The sequence below is a fragment of the Acipenser ruthenus genome, chromosome 43, assembly GCF_902713425.1.
Source record: "Acipenser ruthenus chromosome 43, fAciRut3.2 maternal haplotype, whole genome shotgun sequence".
NCBI lineage: Eukaryota > Metazoa > Chordata > Actinopteri > Acipenseriformes > Acipenseridae > Acipenser > Acipenser ruthenus.
This window is the reverse complement of record NC_081231.1, coordinates 9,776,823-9,796,816: the sequence shown is the minus strand read 5'-3', so window position 1 is coordinate 9,796,816 and position 19,994 is coordinate 9,776,823. Positions and strand designations below refer to the sequence as shown.

The 19,994-nt window shown below is 46.0% G+C and overlaps 1 protein-coding gene across 1 annotated transcript in view; it reads left to right on the top strand.

Annotated features, from left to right (window-relative positions):
* LOC117965908 (butyrophilin subfamily 1 member A1-like) overlaps window positions 1-18,430 on the top strand; it is a 35,671-nt gene extending 17,241 nt beyond the window's left edge. The window contains exons 5-11 of the mRNA XM_059011954.1: window positions 2,122-2,403; window positions 3,960-4,067; window positions 4,171-4,197; window positions 10,636-10,662; window positions 11,285-11,314; window positions 11,455-11,481; window positions 16,814-18,430. Coding sequence (XP_058867937.1) covers window positions 2,122-2,403; window positions 3,960-4,067; window positions 4,171-4,197; window positions 10,636-10,662; window positions 11,285-11,314; window positions 11,455-11,481; window positions 16,814-17,343 — 1,031 coding nt within the window. The 3' untranslated portion in view covers window positions 17,344-18,430. The remainder of the gene's footprint in view (window positions 1-2,121; window positions 2,404-3,959; window positions 4,068-4,170; window positions 4,198-10,635; window positions 10,663-11,284; window positions 11,315-11,454; window positions 11,482-16,813) is intronic.
* Window positions 18,431-19,994: the final 1,564 nt, after the last annotated feature.

Here is a 19,994-nt window from a genome sequence, read left to right as displayed (position 1 = left end):
TGCGCTGTCACGTGCCGCTGTTTCGGAAAGTTTGTTTTTGTTTCTGGTTAAATACCAGAACGCAACCTGCTTGTCAGGCACGTGGCTCTCTACAGCATGCTCTGTAGACTGATTAGGCCTTGTAACAGGGTGAGGAGCCCTGTACAGTGTTTTGTTTATTTAGTTTTAGAACGGGGTTTCCCCCTCCGCCCCCGTGCAGACTGTTATTTTGTGTTTGTTTGTTTGTTTTATGATTTATTTGTATTTATGACGGTGAAGCGCCGTGTGGTTTTGTATTTATTTATTATTGTATTTATATGATGGCGAAGCGTTGCAGGTTTTGTTATTGTTTTGTTGTTTATAAATGTGACGGTGTAGCTGTGTATTTTGTTTAGTAGCGTGGATTGGAAACCCCATCCACAGTAATTAATAAACTTGTGCAGATTGTGGCTGAGGGGTAATGGAATAATTACTGGCCAGTTAAACCCCTCGGCCACGATATAAAAGGCTACAGCTCTCTGCACTAGGTGGGTGTGTGTCAGGAGCGAGACCGGAGAGAGCGAGATGAGCGAGAGGAACGAGAGGAGAGACAGAAAACGAAACTTAAAAATAAACTTAAAAAGTAACCCAAAGGATCAGTGAAGGCTATTGCCCAGCCTGATCTATGTTGTTTTGTGTACATGATTATTTTTGTTTAACATTTTTATTTTGCTCTGTGAGCAAGTGTTTTGTGCTTGAACTTTTAATTTATTTTTGTATTTAAATAAACGGCACCCTGCGTCTTTATTTTTGAACTGCAGTATTTGGTGTCAGTGTGTTTACGTTCCTGCTTCTGCCTTGACGTCACCACCAGCCATCCTGTCACAGGCCTGTACATCATGTATGAAAGAGAGATTCTACATGTCTTGGATGCGATGTGGGCAGTAAGTCAGTTAATAATGAATCCACATACATATAGGAAATATTCTACATATTCAAATATGGAGACGCAAACCGAAAATGATCAGCCGGAGAATGTGTTGCTGTTGAAAGTTCAGTTGCAGGAAAGGGTAGGTTACCTCTAATGTACTGTTTGGAAAAATGACGCTATAGTGGCTATGCAAAGTCATATAAAGTTTTAATGGCAGCAAAAATTGAAATGCATCTCTGCAGCCACGGCACACTGGACAGGGATTGTTGCATTCACTAGTGTTAATGTAGTTTTTTTTTCCTTTGGACAGTTTTTTTTTTTGGTTTTACACTGAAAATTAATTAGATTTTACACAAAACAAGGCTAAGTGATGGCAGGAATATGACAATTGGAGTGCTATCTGTAAATGCCAATGTATTTATCAAACGTGTCTTAAAACATCGGGATTTGTTTGAATGAGTTCTTTATACCATGCTCTATAAGAGGACTTATTGTTTCGTTAAACTGTTACTGTGATAATTCTTTTATTATTATTATTTAAAGCATTTGAACTCTAATGATCGATAATCGTCGTTTAGAATTTGCATGATAATCAATGTCAAAGTCAGGGTTTGATTTATAACACTAAAAAGTGTGCAGTTGAATTGGGTTCTTCTCTCATACTGGATATCAAAATAATAGTAGAATACAATGGATTTGTTTCTTAACACAAAGTCTTTCTAAATTCCAAGATTGTAATAAAGGAACACCAGCTTCTTCAGTTTGTCTTCCCGAAAGAGAACGCCTCCGATCGGACAGGACAAGATTACACAGCGAGGTGCTGTGCTCAGCATCAGCTGCATTCCTTACTGCATTGATGTATCTGAATTTCTAAAAGTGTCATTTTCTGGCAAAATCAACCAATGTTACCTTTATCCTCAGTGTGATCCAACATGTTTCCCTGTCCTTCTCTGTTAATGGCGATATTATTTAATATTACACAACTATGCGTGGTGATACTTTTTAATCGTAAAATTACATGGGTGCGTAATTGCGTAATTCCCCGGTGTGTAATCTCTGTGTGTGTAATCTGTCTCTATGGACTCTACACAAGCAGCGCAGACCCGGCTGGTGTGTCTATCTGTGTGTGTCTCACTGTCTCTATTCCCTTACAGTCTATGTGTGTGAGTCTCACTGTCTCTATTCCCTGACAGTCTATCTGTGTGTGTCTCACTGTCTCTATTCCCTGACAGCTCTGGGGACCCAGCCCTCAATCTCTATGGACTCTACACAAGGAGAGCAGACCCGGCTGGTGTGCAGATCAGAGGGGTGGGACCCTGAACCTGAAGTGATCTGGAGAGACAGGGATGGAAACAATGTGACATCACTGTCCAACACAACACTGCTGAGAGTCAGTCAGGGGCTCCTCAGTGTCAGCAGCTACATCAAAATCAAACAGCAATCCAACGTGTTCTCTTGTCTGGTTAGAAGTAAAACACCCAAGCCAGACTGGGAATCCAAACTCCACATATCCAGTGAGTATCACATGTTTGTGGATTGAGCCTGACTGACACTGACCATAGATTACAGTCATCATGATGGGGCATCAACATCTGAATCAAACACATGAAATAGTGGACCAGTCAATATCTGAATCAAACACATGAACTAGTGGACCAGTCAATATCTGAATCAAACACATGAACTAGTGGACCAGTCAATATCTGAATCAAACACATGAACTAGTGGACCAGTGTGGTAAAGTGGCTGAGTGAGAACAGGTGCAGGAGTGATGCAGTGTGGTAATTAAACAGACAGCCTTGTAACCCAGTTTGTAAAAGTGGGGTTTATTTTTATTCCAGGTCTGGTGACCAAAACAATAACTCCCCCATCAATACACAACAATGTGTACTGCATGAGGTAAACAATAACGGGATTGCAGTCTCAACTAATAAACACAATATCTGATCCACAATAATACATACTCACGAGTCCTGGGTGTGTGCAGTAGTGCTCATGGTGGGTGATACAGTTTATTTAGTGACTATTGGTGAAGTTATGTTCCGGCTTAGCGCTGGCCCTCGGCGACAGCTCCGGAACTGTGCTAGTTGTCTGGTAATGTGCAAGACAAGACAATTACAAGACAATTACAAGACAAAACAAACAAAACACTCGCTGTGCTTTTCTGACTAGGAACAGGGTCTCTCACAGTCCTTCTCAGTTTACTTACACAAACTATAAGTGAAGGAACAGATTGCAATTCTCTGTCCCCTTTTATGCTGTCACACATGACCCCTTGGTAAACGAGTGCAACCACCTCTCCAATCTGCGGCTGCCACGTCGTTTCCCTTCTGGGTCAATGCGTTATTGCAGCAGAGTCTCGCCTTCATCCAGACTGGCCAACTTCCTGACCCTGGGAAAGAACTGTCAGGCCAGCCCGTCCAAATGACTCTGTTCTCTCTGCTTAGTTTTGTGGCTCAGTTTTGGGAGGGGTGTGTGGAATGCTCACTCTGAGGGGTGTGGCTCAGTGTTGGGAGGGGTGTGTGGAATGCTCACTCTGAGGGTTGTGGTCAGTGTTGGGAGGGGTGTGTGGAATGCTCACTCTGAGGGGTGTGGTCAGTGTTGGGAGGGGTGTGTTGAATGCTCACTATGAGGGGTGTTGTCAGTGTTGGGAGGGGTGTGTTGAATGCTCACTATGAGGGGTGTTGTCAGTGTTGGGAGGGGTGTGTGGAATGCTCACTATGAGGGGTGTTGTCAGTTTTGGGAGGGGTGTGTTGAATGCTCACTATGAGGGGGTGTTGTCAGTGTTGGGAGGGGTGTGTGGGATGCTCACTATGAGGGGGTGTGGTCAGTGTTGGGAGAGGTGTGTGGAATGCTCACTATGAGGGGTGTGGTCAGTGTTGGGAGCGGTGTGTGGAATGCTCACTATGAGGGGTGTGGTCAGTGTTGGGAGGGGTGTGTGGAATGCTCACTATGAGGAGTGTGGTTCAGTGTTGGGAGAGGTGTGTGGAATGCTCACTATGAGGGGTGTGGTCAGTGTTGGGAGGGGTGTGTGTGTTCCAGTGTGTTGAGCTGCTGTGTTGTTTTCCAGGTGATTTTTTCCCAGGAGTCTCTGGATGGATGGTGGCTTTCTTCTTGACTTTAGCTCTCAGTATTGGAGCCATTCCTCTGCTGGTGATCCAATGGAGAAGAATGGATGGTATGAACTTTATCATTATCATGAGGCATTTCATATAGCTCTGTGCATTTTAAACATGTCAAACAGGTTTACAATAATATGGACTGTTCTGTTTTTCTTCTAGCCATGGAGAGAAAGCTTGAGCCTATGGGTAAGTAAAGCACTTAATGAAGAGATGCTGAAAACCCATTCCAGGTTTCTGCAGCAGTATCTTAAACTACCACACCCATAAATAAAGGCATCCCTGGACCGGAAATCCAACTCACTAGAAATGATTATAAATAATAATAAATATAATTGTTTTTATACATTGCAATTGTTATTTTATTGTTTCCAGGACCCTCTTGTAAATGAGACCTGGTTAAATAAATTAATAAATTAAATATCCTGGTTAAATAAATGAATCTATTCAAATTTAAATTAAAAAAAAGTTTTTTGTTTTTTTTCCTAAGCCTTTGTGTCCAAAAATTCCTTATGGAGGAATGTTGAAAATGGTAGCAATTTTAGTTTGTATGTTTCATATACTTCTGTGGGAGGGTGCGGGTATTCACTGACACGGGAGACAGAAATGGTAGTTGACAACACCACACAGGTGCTCAGTTTTATTATTTTCTTTTTGTACTCTGGTGAGGTGTACTGATTTCGTTGAGCCCGTAGAGGGCGCTTGTGGTCCGTGGTCTGGCTACCAGCTATGGTATCCAGAACCAACGGGGAATACCACGGCAGGGTACTCAGCTGCAGTCCCGCACTCGCAGGTGCTCACAAATTATAAAAACGAAAAAGGCAAAAAGAAACAGGGAAAATAAAACACAGTAAGGAAAAACTACAAAATAAATGTGCTGCACTTCGCAGCGTGAATCTCCCCAGTCGCCGCTACCCGTACGACCCGGGACTCCGTCCTACACTCTGCTGTCTCACTGAACAACAATACTGGGGCTGCCCAACGATTCCCCACTTTTCCCTTTCTTTCTTTAAAATTATTTTCTTTGATTTTTCTTTCCGGGCGTTTGTTATCCTCCCGTCTGTTGGTAGGCAAAGCGAGACCGCCTTGCTCGCTGTTCCAGTTTAAAGGGGCAGATCTGAGGAAACAACAGAGTGTTACTTTATAGGTTAGCAATCCCATTAAAGTCCGCCTCCCAGCCACTCAGAGAGGGGAAAAGCACACACACCCTCTTCCCCACCTCTCCGTGTCACCGCCATGACTGGCAGGCAGACCCAACGGGACTGCCGCCCCCTTCCTGCAGCATTGCGCATGCGTCAGACGGCCAGTCCAGGTCTCTCCCTGTTACACATCCTCTCCCTCAGAATGGCACCCCCGGTCCATTCGAAATCCTACACCCCCATGCCTTCCCGAGAGAAAAAATCAGCATTTAGATGGAGCTTACCTGCTCGGTGGACAACCCTGAAGGCATAGGGCTGCAGGGCCAAGTACCACCGCGTGATTCTGGCATTGTTATTTTTCATCCGGTGAAGCCATGCCAAGGGGGCATGATCTGTCACCAGGGTGAAGTGTCGCCCCAGGAGGTAGTACCGGAGTGACTCGACTGCCCATTTTACCGCGAGACACTCCTTCTCGATGGTACTATAGTTCTTTTCACGGGAAAGGAGCTTCCTGCTGATATACAGGACCGGGTGCTCGCTTCCCCGCACCTCCTGAGACAACACTGCCCCGAGACCTGTCTCTGACGCATCCGTCTGCAGGGTGAACCTCTTGCTGAAATCAGGACTGCACAGCACTGGCTTGCTACACAGCCTTCGCTTCAGAGCGAGAAAGGCCCTCTGGCACGGCTCCGTCCACTGAACCGTATTTGGGGCAGCCTTCCGGGTGAGGTCTGTCAAGGGCGTAGCGAGCGTGGCGAAGTTCGGAATGAACTTCCTATAATAGCCCGCTAGTCCCAAGAAAGAGCGTACCTGGGTTTTGGTCGTAGGGACCGGCCAGTCAGCCAAGGCTTTCACCTTAGCAATCAGCGGTCTGATCTGGCCGCCCCCTACTCGATACCCCAAATACTCCGACTCACTCTTCCCAATGGCACATTTCTTTGGGTTAGCAGTGAGCCCAGCCTCCCGCAAGGATTGCAATACCGCCGCTACCTTACACAGATGACTCGGCCAATCCTCACTGTGGATAACCACGTCATCTATGTAAGCAGCGGCGTACTGCTGATGGGGCCGCAAAATGCGATCCATCATCCGCTGGAAAGTGGCTGGTGCTCCGTGCAACCCAAAGGGCATGGTCCTAAATTGGTATAACCCGAAGGGAGTCGAAAACGCCGTCCTCTCTCTGGATTCCGGGGTCAGGGGTATCTGCCAGTACCCCTTCGTTAAATCCAGTGTCGTCATAAAATGAGCCGTGCCTAGACGCTCCAGCAATTCATCTACCCGGGGCATAGGATAAGCGTCAAACCTCGATTTTTCATTAACTCGCCTAAAGTCAATACAAAATCGTGTGGACCCGTCTGGCTTATCCACTAAAACAATCGGACTGTTCCAGTCACTTTGGGACTCCTCTATTACCCCCAGTCTGAGCATTTCGTCAATTTCCGTTTTTATTACCTGTCTTTTGCGCTCAGGTATGCGGTACGGCCTCTGGCGAACTAGCGCCCCCGGCTCAGTCTCAATGTGATGGTGGGCTACTCGAGTCTGCCCCGGGACGGGAGAAAACACATCACGAAATTCCGTCACAAGGGCCCGAGCCTGACATTTCTGTGTTGGTGTCAGATTTTCTGCAATCTGTACCGACCCTGTTTTCGCCACCACAGAAAGATCAGGTCCCAGGTCTGTGACGTCATCTGCCTGCGCCACTACCAATGCCTCCGGTTGCAGCCAGGGCTTCAAGAGGTTTATATGATAAATGTGTTTCTCTCTCCGTCGCTCCGGCTGGCAGATCTCATAGTCCACCTTCCCAACCCGGCGTGTAACCTCAAAGGGTCCTTGCCACTTAGCCAGAAGTTTCGACTCAGAACTGGGTAATAATAGAAGTACTTTATCCCCCGGCTGAAATGTGCGCAACCGGGCTCCTCGGTTGTATTGCATCTCCTGTCTGTGCTGAGCCTGCTGCAAATTGTCATGCGCCCATTTTCCCACAGACTCAAGACGTTTGCGCAGGTCCAACACATACCGGACTGTATTAGTCGAATTGTCCTGCTGTTCCTCCCACATCTCTCGGACCAGATCGAGCACACCCCGGGGTCTTCGCCCATACAGCAGCTCGAATGGCGAAAAACCCGTGGAAGCCTGGGGTACCTCTCTGATCGCAAAGAGAAGGGGAGGAATCAGCTGGTCCCAGTAACGCACATCACTATTAATAAATCTGCGCAACATGTTCTTAAGGGTTTTATTAAAGCGCTCCACAAGACCATCGGTCTGAGGATGAAACACCGAGGTCCTAATGGTCTTAATCCCCAAAAGTTTACATGTTCCGCGGATTAGTCGGGACATAAAGTTGGTGCCTTGGTCGGTTAATATTTCTTTGGGAATCCCCACTCGGGAAAAGACCTTCACAAGCTCGTTGGCAACAATTTGGCTGAGGCAGAGCGAAGGGGAATGGCCTCGGGATAACGCGTGGCGTAATCCAGAATGACCAATAGGTGTGTGTATCCCGCCGCACTCTTCTCCAGCGGCCCAACCAAATCCATTCCAATACGCTCAAACGGAGCTTCCACTAGGGGCAACGGCACCAGTGGGGCTCGTGGGACGGCTCTAGGACTAGCCTTCTGACACTCCCCACAACGTTCGCAAAAACGTCTGACGTCACCATCCAGCCCCATCCAGTAGAACCGTGACACAAGCCTTGCTTTAGTCTTATCCCTACCCAAATGACCAGACAAAGGAATAGCGTGAGCCAGCCGCAGTAAATCCTCCTTAAAGGGATGAGGAATCAGCAACTGGTGACGCACTTCCCTGGTCTTGGGCAATTTGTCAACACGGTACAGGAGGTCTCGAGCGATTTCAAAGTGAGGGTACGTGGCGGCGCGCCTGGGCTCGACCACCCGACCATTAACCACCGCTGCTTGGTCAAAGAGCCTGCCCAGCACGTCGTCACGCCCTTGCTCGAGTCGGAAGTCACGGGAACGAGCTAAAAAATCAGCTCCCATGGCTTCCAGCTCGGGATCAGGTCGGTCCTGAACGGAGGCAGCCGAACCAGACCCCTGCGCTGGCTCCGCGGTCTCCCCCCCAGACTCTTCACCAATCGCCCCCACCTGAAACTTCTCAAACCCCTTCCACTGCCAGCCCTCATTTTTAGCAGCCCGGCGCTCCCGTTTAGTTTTACGGGGTTTAAATTTATGACAAAACCACTCCGGGTCGCGAAAGGGAAAGATCTCTCCAATTACTTCCTCTTTCTTAGCCAATAGGGAGGACGGGGCCGTCAGGGCAGCCAACCAACTTTTGAATTGCCCACAGTCCCGTCCCAGAACTACCGGGACCGGCAATCGAGGACACAACCCCACCTGCACCTGTGTCATCTGCTGGCCAATTTTCATCGTTATGCTAACCTTAGGATAAGAGCGTACATCCCCATGAATACATTTAATATGCACCCGACCCAATATTTGTTTATGCCCCGGTGAGATTAGGCTATCCTGTATTAGGGACTGACCACACCCTGAATCCAGGAGCGCCTGGGTTTGTGTACCATCCACGGTTACAGGAATAACAAAACCCGTCTGCTGGAGTGACTGAGGTAATTGAACATGCTTACCTGGTCGGCTGAGGTCACATTCCATCACGGGGCAGTCCCGCGTGATGTGGCCCACCTCCCTGCACGTCTAACACCTTGGTGGGCTGGTTTCTCGTCCCGGCGCTTCAACAAGGGGTGGAAACACTGGAGCCATCAAAGGGGCTCGACGGTAAGGTGGCTGCGTGAGACCCCGGTCCGACACCGCGGCAGCCCGTGGGTAACCCCACCCTGCCCCAGTTCCCGGGCCGGGAGCTCCCGCTGACACCCCCCGTCCAAATACCTGTCTACCCCTTCCCCCCAGTCCCTTCGCCTTCTCCGGGGCCTCTGCCTCCTCCACCAGCAGAGGGTGAATACCTGCTGGTTCCGCCTTCACCGCTGTGAGAAGATTGCTTGCCGCTCCAACTGCCACCACCAGAGGAGCTGCAGTTGAGTTTGGCACCGCCCAAGGATGCCTGCCTTGCTTCTGCCAAGGATGCCTGCCTTGCTTCACCCAAGGATGCCTGCCTTGCTTCACCCAAGGATGCCTGCCTTGCTTCACCCAAGGATACCTGGCTTGCTTCACCCAAGGATGCCTGCCTGGCATCGCCTGGGGCTGCCTAGTGCACCGCTTCGCCTGGGGCTACCTGTTGCACCGCATCACCTGGGGCTGCCTGTTGCTCCGCATTGCAGCAGGATGTACTGTGGCCAGAACCCCACCAATGGGAGCTGCTGGCCACGAAGAAGGAGGAGGAGGTCCGGAGACCACCAAACCCAGCAGCAGTTTTGCTGCCGGAGATCGTGGGGGAGGTCAAGAGACCTGCTCCCACTGCAGCACTTTCACTGTCACAAAAGGGAGCTGTCGGCTATGATGAAGAAGGGGGAGGTCCGGGGACCACCTTCCCACGCAGCTTTTCCGCTGCCAGGACTGACCCGGCTGAAGGAGTCAACCTGGGAGCTGTCAGCAGTTATGCTGACAGCATTGCCAGTAGCAACCTGGCTACTGGCAACATTGCTGCCCTTGAACCCCTTAAAGTACCTTTTCTTGGCCCGGGACTTTGTGCTGGAGTTTTGGGCTTTCAAGGGAGGAGGTGGCCGTTGAGGCCATGTGTGCTGCGCACAAGGGGGGGTATATGTGGCAATGTGCCCCGCACCTGTGTGCATTTGTGTGTTATATGTTGCATGTAGTGTGTAAATGTTGGTGTATTGTAGTTGGTACACGGGATATAATGTGGGTAATGAGCACGAGTGTTTAAAATGTATAATTGTATTCAGGCACAGGGATTGCACTTCATATGCATTTAAAGTATTTAATATGTGAGCACGGGGTTGCACATAATTAGTTCACATGCTGGGATTCAAGTGAATAATTAATTAGTAATTGAATCCCGGCACAACAGTATATATAGATGCACGTTTTACTCACTCAGGGTTGTGTATTCGGTGAGTGGAGAACGGGTGTGGAGAGGAGGTAAAATAAACAAAAATAATAATAATAATAATAATAAGTGTTTAGACTCACCATGCTTGTTTGTCTGTCTGTCCAGTGTTTGTTTAGTGTTTTGTTTGTCTATTTATTTTGTCCTCAAGTGCCGTGTCCTGTTTTTCTGTTTAAAACTTGTATTTGTTTCATTAAACCTACTGAGCGCAGCCATTGCGTTTTCAGTTTCAACCCCAGTACTGTCTGTCTGTGTGATTATTTCTGGCCTGACATCATCCCTGCAGCTAGCCTGTCACAAGTTGAAATAACCACACACTGTTTTGTCTGATTCATTTCAATCTGTACTGGAGCTGAAATAACCACACCCTGTTCTGTCTGATTCATTTTAATCTGTACTGGAGCTGAAATAACCACACCCTGTTCTGTCTGATTCATTTTAATCTGCACTGGAGCTGAAATAACCACACACTGTTCTGTCTGATTCATTTTTTTAGCTGCTCAGCGCCTTCGCAAGGAACTTGGTAAGAACTGTTTGTGTAACTTTATTTTCAGAATTACCAGAAAACTTTCTATCCTTCTATCTGTCTTTGTCTTGTCAGCATGAGGAAGCTGGGGGTGGGGTATGTTATTTTGCTATGCTGATTGTACTTTAGTGTGAGTTCACTTGCCTGTGTGTTTATGCTACACATGATAACATTGTATCCAGCGCCTCAGTGGTTAAGAGCAGAGCATAGCAGTGTGTTCATAGACAGGTAACCCCACTGCAGGGACCTAATCCTGATTCAATGTGCAAATCTGGTCTGGTTACCACTGGCCAGTCCATGGAAAGGGTTAGCAAATCAAGAGAGACTGACCTCCCCTTTTAAATCAAGAGAAACTGACTTCCCCTTTAATGTGGAAAACAAGCGTTTCCTGGGATTGTCAATCATATTACAGTACGCTTTCTTTATTTCCATTATAGTAAACATCCCCATAGCTGTACAATATGGACCATTTCTTTGCTGGACCTGCTCAAGGATATCTCCTGTCAGTCACAGTTAGACTAGCTGTTTAATACAGAGTGTGATCTGTTATTCAATGTTATTCAATAGATGATGTTACACCTTATTGTTCAGAATGTAATCCAGCTCTCTTCTTTCACAGAGTCTGTAAAGCGAGAGGTCCTTAAATCAGGTATGTAGAGTGTGTGGAAATCCACAGCCTGACTCACCCCAGCACAGCCCTGCCGGTTAGTGTGTGCTGCACATCTTCTGAACTGTAAAGTACAGGAGGAGTGATTGTAAAATAATGCTCTCTTTATTTCTGTGTTCTAGAATGGAAGTGGATCCTCAGCTCAGCAGGTATGTGTCTCTTCAATGGATTCCTTTCACAGTGGAGGGTAAAAGAACAGCGAGGAGCCCCGTCTCACTCACTGTGTTTACATCTATATTTACATTGTGCCCCATTTAAACCTCTGTGCACTCCCAGCTCAGCTAACGCCAGCCTCGTGTGCCTCCCAAAGGAAACACTGAAAAGGAGAGGAGAAAGTGTGTTTAGTTATAATGTCCCAGATTGTGAACTCACTGTGAAGGGAAGATCACATGTAGACACTGCAGGGGTCCATATGTTACACTTTGACATGCATCTAGAGAACTGCTGATCTGACTGTGATGAAACTTGGTACAGACATTCTTTATACACATTTTTCATAAGTTTAGCCCCCCACAATCCCCCTCTATCCATCTCTTTAGGTATATATATATATATATATATACATAGATATATATATATATATATATATATATAGATAGATAGATATAGATATATATATACAGTGCCTATAGAAAGTCTACACCCCCTTTCAAAATGTTCACCTTTTGTTGCCTTATAGCCTGGAATTAAAATGCATTAAAATAGTTTTTTTTCATTGATCTACACATCCTACCCCACAACTTCCAAGTGAAGAAAATATTCTAGAAATTTGTAGAAAATTAATTAAACATAAAAACTGAAATAGCTTGGTTGAATAAGTGTCCATCCCCCTTGTAATAGCAATCCTAAATTAACTCAGGTGTAACTAATCGCCTTCAAAATCACACACCAAGTTAAGTGGCCTCCACCTGTGTTAAATTGTAGTGATTCACATGATTTCAGGATAAATTTAGCAGTTCCTGTAGGTTCCCTGTGCTGGGTAGTACATTTCAAAGCAAAGACTCAACCATGAGCACCAAGGAGCTTTCAAAAGAAATCCAGGACAGAGTTGTTGAAAGGCACAGATCAGAGGATGGGTAAAAAAATATCAAAGACCTTGAATATCCCTTGGAGCACGGTCAAGATGATTATTAAGAAGTTGAAGGTGTATGGCACCACCAAGACCCTGCCTAGATCACGCGGTCCCTCCAAACTGAATGACCGAGCAAGAAGGAGACTGATCAGAGAGGCTACCAAGAGGTCAATGGCAACTTTTCAAGAGCTACAGGCTTTTACAGCCAAGACTGGTCAAAGTGTGCATGTGACAACAATATCCCAAGCACTCCACAAATCTGGCCTGTATGGTAGGATGGCAAGAAGGAAGCCATTACTCAAGAAAGCCCACCTTGAATCCAGTTTGACCTATGCAAAAGAATACTAAGGAGATTCTGTAGCCATGTGGCAAAAAGTTTTGTGGTCTGATGAAACTCAAATGGAACTTTTTGGCCTAAATGCCAAACATTATGTTTGGCACAAACCCAACACAATTACTCAGTGGGGGTGCATATCCCAGCGCATTACTCAAAGAACACCATTCCTACTGTGAAGCATGGTGGTGACATCATCATGTTATGGGGTTGTTTCTCATCAGCAGGGACTGGGGCACTTGTCAGGATAAAAGGGTAAATGAATGGAGCAAAGTACAGAGGAGTCCTTGAGGAAAACCTGCCCTCTGCAAGAAAGCTGAAACTGGGAAGGATGTTCACCTTTCAGCATGACAACAACCCAAAGCACACAGCCAAACCTACACTGGAGTGACTAAGAACCAAAAAATAAATGTCCTTGAGTGGCCCAGTCAGAGCCCCGACCTAAATCCAATCGAAAATTTGTGGCATGACTTGAAGATTGCTGTCCATCAACACTCCCAAGGAACATGACAGAGTTTGAACAGTTTTGTAAAGAAGAATGGTAAAATGTTGCCAAATCTAGGTGTGAAAAATTGGTAGAGACCTATCCCAACAGACTCACAGCTGTAATTGCTGCCAAAGGTGCTTCCACCAAGTATTAACTCGGGGGGGGGGAGACTTATCCAATTATGATCATTCAATCATTTTTTTCTCAATAAAAACTTTTACCCAGTTAACAGTGTGGAGTATGGTGTGTAGATAAGTGGAAAAAAATCCTCATTTAAATGCATGAAACTCTGAGGCAATGACACAACAAAATGTGAAAAACGTTCAAGGGGGTGTAGACTTTCTATAAGCAATGTATATGTATGTATATATATGTTCATACGCCCCTCTCTCCTCTCCCTCTTCCTCCCCGCCCTCTCTCTGCTTCTCTCTCTCTCCCTCTGCAGTTTTCTTCTCTTTTCTCCTCTCCTATTATCCCTGCTGACATGTGTAATAATATTGGTGTTTTATGTTACACTACTTACCTGATTGATGAAACTTGGTACAAGCATTCTTTAACACAAATCATCAGTATCAGAATCTGGAGTCTGTCTGTCTGTATGTAGATGCACTCCTCCCTCCCCCTTCCTTCTTCCTCCCTTTCATTCTCCCCATTCCCCTCTCTCTTCTCTTCCCATCCTGTCTCTTCTTTCCCCTTCTCCCCCTCTTCCCTCTCCTTCCCCCTGCCCCTCTCCTCTGATTGTATTCTCAGTGAGGATGCATATCCCAGGTGACATGCACAGTATACACTACAGGTCCACTCTCCCCCTGCCCCTCCCCTCTGATTGTATTGTCAGTGAGGATGCATAGAGACAGGTCTATACTAGAGGTGTTTCTGCGCTGCACTTCACATATAGACAGGTCTACACTAGAGGTGTCTCTGAGCTGCACTTCACATATAGAGACAGGTCTATACTAGAGGTGCCTCTGAGCTGCACTTCACATATAGAGACAGGTCTATACTAGAGGTGCCTCTGAGCTGCACTTCACATATAGAGACAGGTCTATACTAGAGGTGCCTCTGAGCTGCACTTCACATATAGAGACAGGTCTATACTAGAGGTGCCTCTGAGCTGCACTTCACATATAGAGACAGGTCTATACTAGAGGTGCCTCTGAGCTGCACTTCACATATAGAGACAAGTCTACACTAAAGGTGTTTCTGAGCTGCACTTCACATATAGACAGGTCTACACTAGAGGTGTCTCTGAGCTGCACTTCACATATAGAGACAGGTCTATACTAGAGGTGCCTCTGAGCTGCACTTCACATATAGAGACAGGTCTATACTAGAGGTGCCTCTGAGCTGCACTTCACATATAGAGACAGGTATATACTAGAGGTGCCTCTGAGCTGCACTTCACATATAGAGACAGGTCTATACTAGAGGTGCCTCTGAGCTGCACTTCACATAGAGACAGGTCTGTACTAGAGGTGTCTCTGAGCTGCACTTCACATATAGAGACAGGTCTATACTAGAGGTGCCTCTGAGCTGCACTTCACATAGAGACAGGTCTATACTAGAGGTGTCTCTGAGCTGCACTTCACATATAGAGACAGGTCTGTACTAAAGGTGCCTCTGAGCTGCACTTCACATATAGAGAGAGAGTATTCAAATCTGAAGCCTGTGTGTCTGTACATGTGCCACCCCCCTTCTCTTCTCTCTTTATCACCTGTATATCTCTCCATCTCTTCCCCTCACTCTTCCTCCCTTCTCTCTCTCCCTTTCATCCATGTTCCCCTGCACCTCCCTCTTTTTCCCTCACTCTCTGATTATAATGAAATTTGTTATAGAATCTGGAGCCTGTCTGGCCCTCCCTGCCTTTCCTCTGTTCTCCTCTCCTCTCCCCTCTCTCTCTCTCCTATACTCTTCTTTCTTCTGCCTCCCGTTCTCCACTGTCCCATCTTTCTCTCTTCCTCTCTCAGGCCACAGGTAAATACTCCCTGTGGGAGGGTGTGGGAATTCACTGGACACAGGACAGAACTGTAGTTGAAAACGCCACTTGGCACAGATTTATTTATGCCATGAGGTGGCACTGTAGCACTGACTCCAGAGCACAACCCAATACCAGCAATGGTAAAAGGTTGGCCGTTCACTAGCAGTGCACACGCAGGTGCTCAAAATAATAGTACAAACAAAAGGGTGAAAGTAAAAAAGAAAATAAAACACTGTAACAAAACTACAAAATAAAAGGTGCTGCTCTTGCAGCGTTCCCCCACCATCGCTACCCGCACGGCTCGGGTCTTCAGCCTGCACTTTGCTATTCCCCTACTATACTATATGGGGTTGCCCAGGGTTTCCCCGCTAATCTACACACGTCCTGATTCAGGTATGTGAATACAGATTATTTTATTTATTTTCTTCTCCTCGTTGGCCTGTCCCTTCGTGGTTTCTCCAGATCCTCAAGACCAGGACTGTCATTGTTATTGTTCCTAGATGGAGGGGGGGGACACTGAGGAATAACAAAGCACAGTTTTTTATAGGTCAGGCACCCCCACAAGGCTTCTCCCTTACCTCTTTCTTTAAATATTCTCCCATGACCTCTCCATCTTTTCTTCTCTCTTCCCCCATTTTCTCTCACTTCCCTCTCTCTCGCTCTCTCCCCTATTGACATTGTTGAATACAAATTTTGTCTGGAATCTATGTGTAGATACACCTCCCTCTCTCTCTTACATGCCTCCCCCACCTCCAGTCCTCAGTTTTCCTCAGGTATACTTTAACACTAATTATTAAGAGTATCAGCCTGTCTTCCTGTCTCTCTTCTCACCCTCTCACTCTATTCCTCTTTTCCCTCTATCTCACCTCTCCCTCTCATCTCCATGTCATTGCTTCCCCATTTACTCTGTTTTCATCCCTCCTTCTCTTCTTTGCCCTCTCCATCTCTTTCTCTCACATTCCCCATCTCTTCTCCTCCCCTCTTTCCACACTCCCCCTACCCTTTATTCTTATCCATCTCCTTTCCTCTGCCTTTCCCTTTATACCCCTTTCCTCCCCACATCTATCCCTCTCCCCCTCTCATAGTCTCCCCTTCAACATCTCTATCCCTCTCTCCCCCTCATAGCCTTCCACCTCCCCATCTCTATCCCTCTAATAGCCTCCCTCTCCACATATCTATCCCTCTCACCCTCATAGCCTTCCACCACCCCATCTCTTTCCCTCTCTCATAGCCTTCCCCTCCACATCTCTATCCCTCTCTTATAGCCTCCCCCTCGCCATCTCTATCCCTCTCCCCCTCATAACCTCCCCCATCCCGATCTCTATCCCTCTCTCATAGCCTACCCCTCCCCATCTTTATCCCTCTCTCATAGCCTCCCCTGCCCATCTCTATCCCTCTGTCCCCTTCATAACCCCCCCTCCCCATCTTTATCCCTCTCTCATAGCCACCCCCTGCCCTCCTCTCCCCCTCTTCCCCAATAGCAGCTATTCTGTCCAGATCATGTTGCTCTCTAGCTCTGTTCTTTTCTTCATCTTCTTTCCTATTTCTGTGACTCTGGACCCTGATACAGCACAGCCCTGACTCTCACTCCTCTCTCCCTCTCTGCTCCACAGTTGATGTAACTCTGGACCCTGATACAGCGCAGCCCGAGCTCACCCTGTCTGCGGATGGGAAACGAGTGAGAGTGGGAAAGACACGGCAGGATCTCCCTCATAATGAGGAGAGATTTGATTACTGGTCCTGTGTGCTGGGCAGGGAGGGCTTCACCTCGGGGAGATGCTACTGGCAGGTGCAGGTGAAGGGAAATAAATGGTGGAGATTAGGAGTCAGCCAAGAGTCTGCCCCGAGGAAGGGGGAGTTCAGCACAACCCCCCAGCAGGGTTACTGGGCTGTGTGGTGGGGGAGTGGAGATAGAGATGAGTTCAGTGCTCTCACTGACCCCCGGACCCCCCTCCCCATGAGCCTGAAGCCCCAGAAACTGGGGGTTTATCTGGATTATGAAGAAAGGCGGCTCTCCTTTTACAATGTGGAGACCAGATCTCACATCTACACTTTCACTGATATGGAGTTCAATCCCAATGAGAAACTCTATCCACTCTTTTATACTTACAGTGAAACAGACCTTGTGCTGGAAGTCCCCTGACCCTGACCCTGTCAGCGCTGCAGATTAAACACACATTGCTGTCTGAACCAGGAAACTATTCAAACAGCTCAGACAATATCCTCTTCACTTTCACCGATGTTCTCTCTGCACTCTTCTGGGCTGATGATAAAAAAATCCCCTCTCTTCCACCCTCTTACTCTAAGCCCCTACTCTATTTCTCTACACCCCCTATACTACTCCTGCCCTGTTTCTGTCCTCCTTTCCCCTCCACCTCTCTCCATCTCCAGATCACTCTCCTTCTCTTCTGCTCTCCTCTCCCTCTCACAACCATGGCCACTACTGTCACTCTCTTCCTCCCTGCCCTCTCTACTCCCCCTCTCCCCTCTGTACTGTCTCTTCCCCTGCCCTCTCTACTCTCCCCTCTTCTTTAATATGGTCATTTAGCCGGGGAATCTAGCAGACCTGGGAACCTACCATAAGAGTATTTAAAGACTTAAACATATGTTAAATGGCACCAGCACCTTTGAATTGTAACAAGAAATTGATTTAGAGAGTTGAACTAGTGTGGTATTGTGGCAATGTGCCCCGCACCTGTGTGCATTTGTGTGTTATATGTTGCATGTAGTGTGTAAATGTTGGTGTATTGTAGTTGGTACACGGGATATAATGTGGGTAATGAGCACGAGTGTTTAAAATGTATAATTGTATTTAGGCACGGGGATTGCACTTCACTTTCACGTGCATTTAAAGTATTTAATATGTGAGCACGAGGTTGCACATAATTAGTTCACGTGCTAGGATTTAAGTGAATAATTAATTAGTAATTGAATCCCGGCACAACAGTATATATAGATGCACGTTTTATTCACTCAGTGTTGTTGTGTGTTCGTGAGTGGAGAACGGGTGTGGAGAGGAGGTAAAAAACTAAAGAGAAAATAATTGCTACTACATGCTGGAGAACTAGCATGGTACTTGTTTGTGTCTGGTTTCACTTGTTTGTCTGTCTGTTTATTGTCTGTTCATTTTGGCTACTGAGCCGTTTTATTTTAGAAAGTGTTTTTGTGTTTGTTCAAACCTTTTATTTTTCCGTAATTAATAAACCGCGCAACAGCGCTTTCATTCACTATTTCACTCGCAGTGCTATGTGTTCATTTCCTGGTTCTGACGACACCACTCAGCCAGACTGTCACAGGTATCCATGGAGACAGGTGATAAAACGAAGGCCCACTGCTTAACCAGGTGCCTCCCTCGAATCTCAAGATATATGGGAACCCAATCTTGTTTTGAAGCAACACGATACTAATATGTCTGTAAGTTTGTAAAAACAATCTCAAGGTCACGGGGGAGAGCGTCAAATTGACTCACAGACTGAGAGAGAGGAGCACAGAAGAAGAAGTTGAAAACACCATCTCCAATTAAACTAGCAAAAACACCCCAATAAATCAATACACTTGGAAGAAAACTGAAATATTGCTGTAGGACTTGAAAAGGAAGATAACAATCGATGAGTTAATGATGAGCTGAGTTGTCTGACCAGGAAAGGACATCTCAATGTGAAGAGGATTTTTCTTATTGAACAAAGACCTGAACATGACAACAGCCAAAGTCATCACCCCAGGGATCAACGCTGTGAATCAAATTGAGTATTCAAGATGAAACTAGAAGAATAGAAAAGACTCACTGAAGAGATACTTGGGGAATGGAATAAATACATGTTTGCAGAAAGGCTGGTGCTTGTGAAATATAAAGAGGTGTACAATATCTAGCACATTGTTTCAATTAACAAAGGGGCTGCAATAACATTGTATGGGAGTGATTTAACAAGTATACAGAGGATGGATCAATAGCAATCTAAGAGACTGAGTGAAGGGGCTGGAATAATATTGTATGGGAGTGATTTAACAAGTATACAGAGGGTGGATCAATAGCAATCTAAGAGACTGAGTGAAGGGGCTGGAATAATATTGTATGGGAGTGATTTAACAAGTATACAGAGGGTGGATCAATAGCAATCTAAGAGACTGAGTGAAGGGGCTGGAATAATATTGTATGGGAGTGATTTAACAAGTATACAGAGGGAGGATCAATAGCAATTTAAGAGACTGAGTGAAGGGGCTGGAATGAATAAGAACAAGTGAAGTGGGGGTTAAGTTTATGTACCGTGGATTCTAATTAAAAGAAATATAATTAACGACAGATTGATGAGGAATTAATTACAATCTTGTCATATCTCATTAATCACATTCCACTGAAATGTATATTCCAATATTTACTGTAATATAATATTAGATTCATATGTAAACGGTGCTTACTTATTAATAATAGTATTAAATTATCACTATTGTGAATTGTAGTTAAATGAATACACACGTGATTTTAATGTTTCGTATTTTTTCTGTTGTATTGGATTACAGCAGTGTTTGACTTTGCTCTTTCTCTTGTTTTTTTGTACGAATTGTTTTGTTTGTATCTAACTAGTTTGGGATTCTTCCTGTTGGTCCTGTTACCATGACGACTTCATTGAAGTCAACGAGTTCGGAGTCTATTGGATAAAGGAGCTGTCTTTTAAAGCCGGCTGCTGGATGGTGACGCGGTGTGCTCTTAACCGATAGAAATCGTGTTTGTGAACGCCAGGAAAAGACAGAGCGCCTTGTGTTTGTTAATTTTAGTTAAGTTTTGTTTTTAGCGTT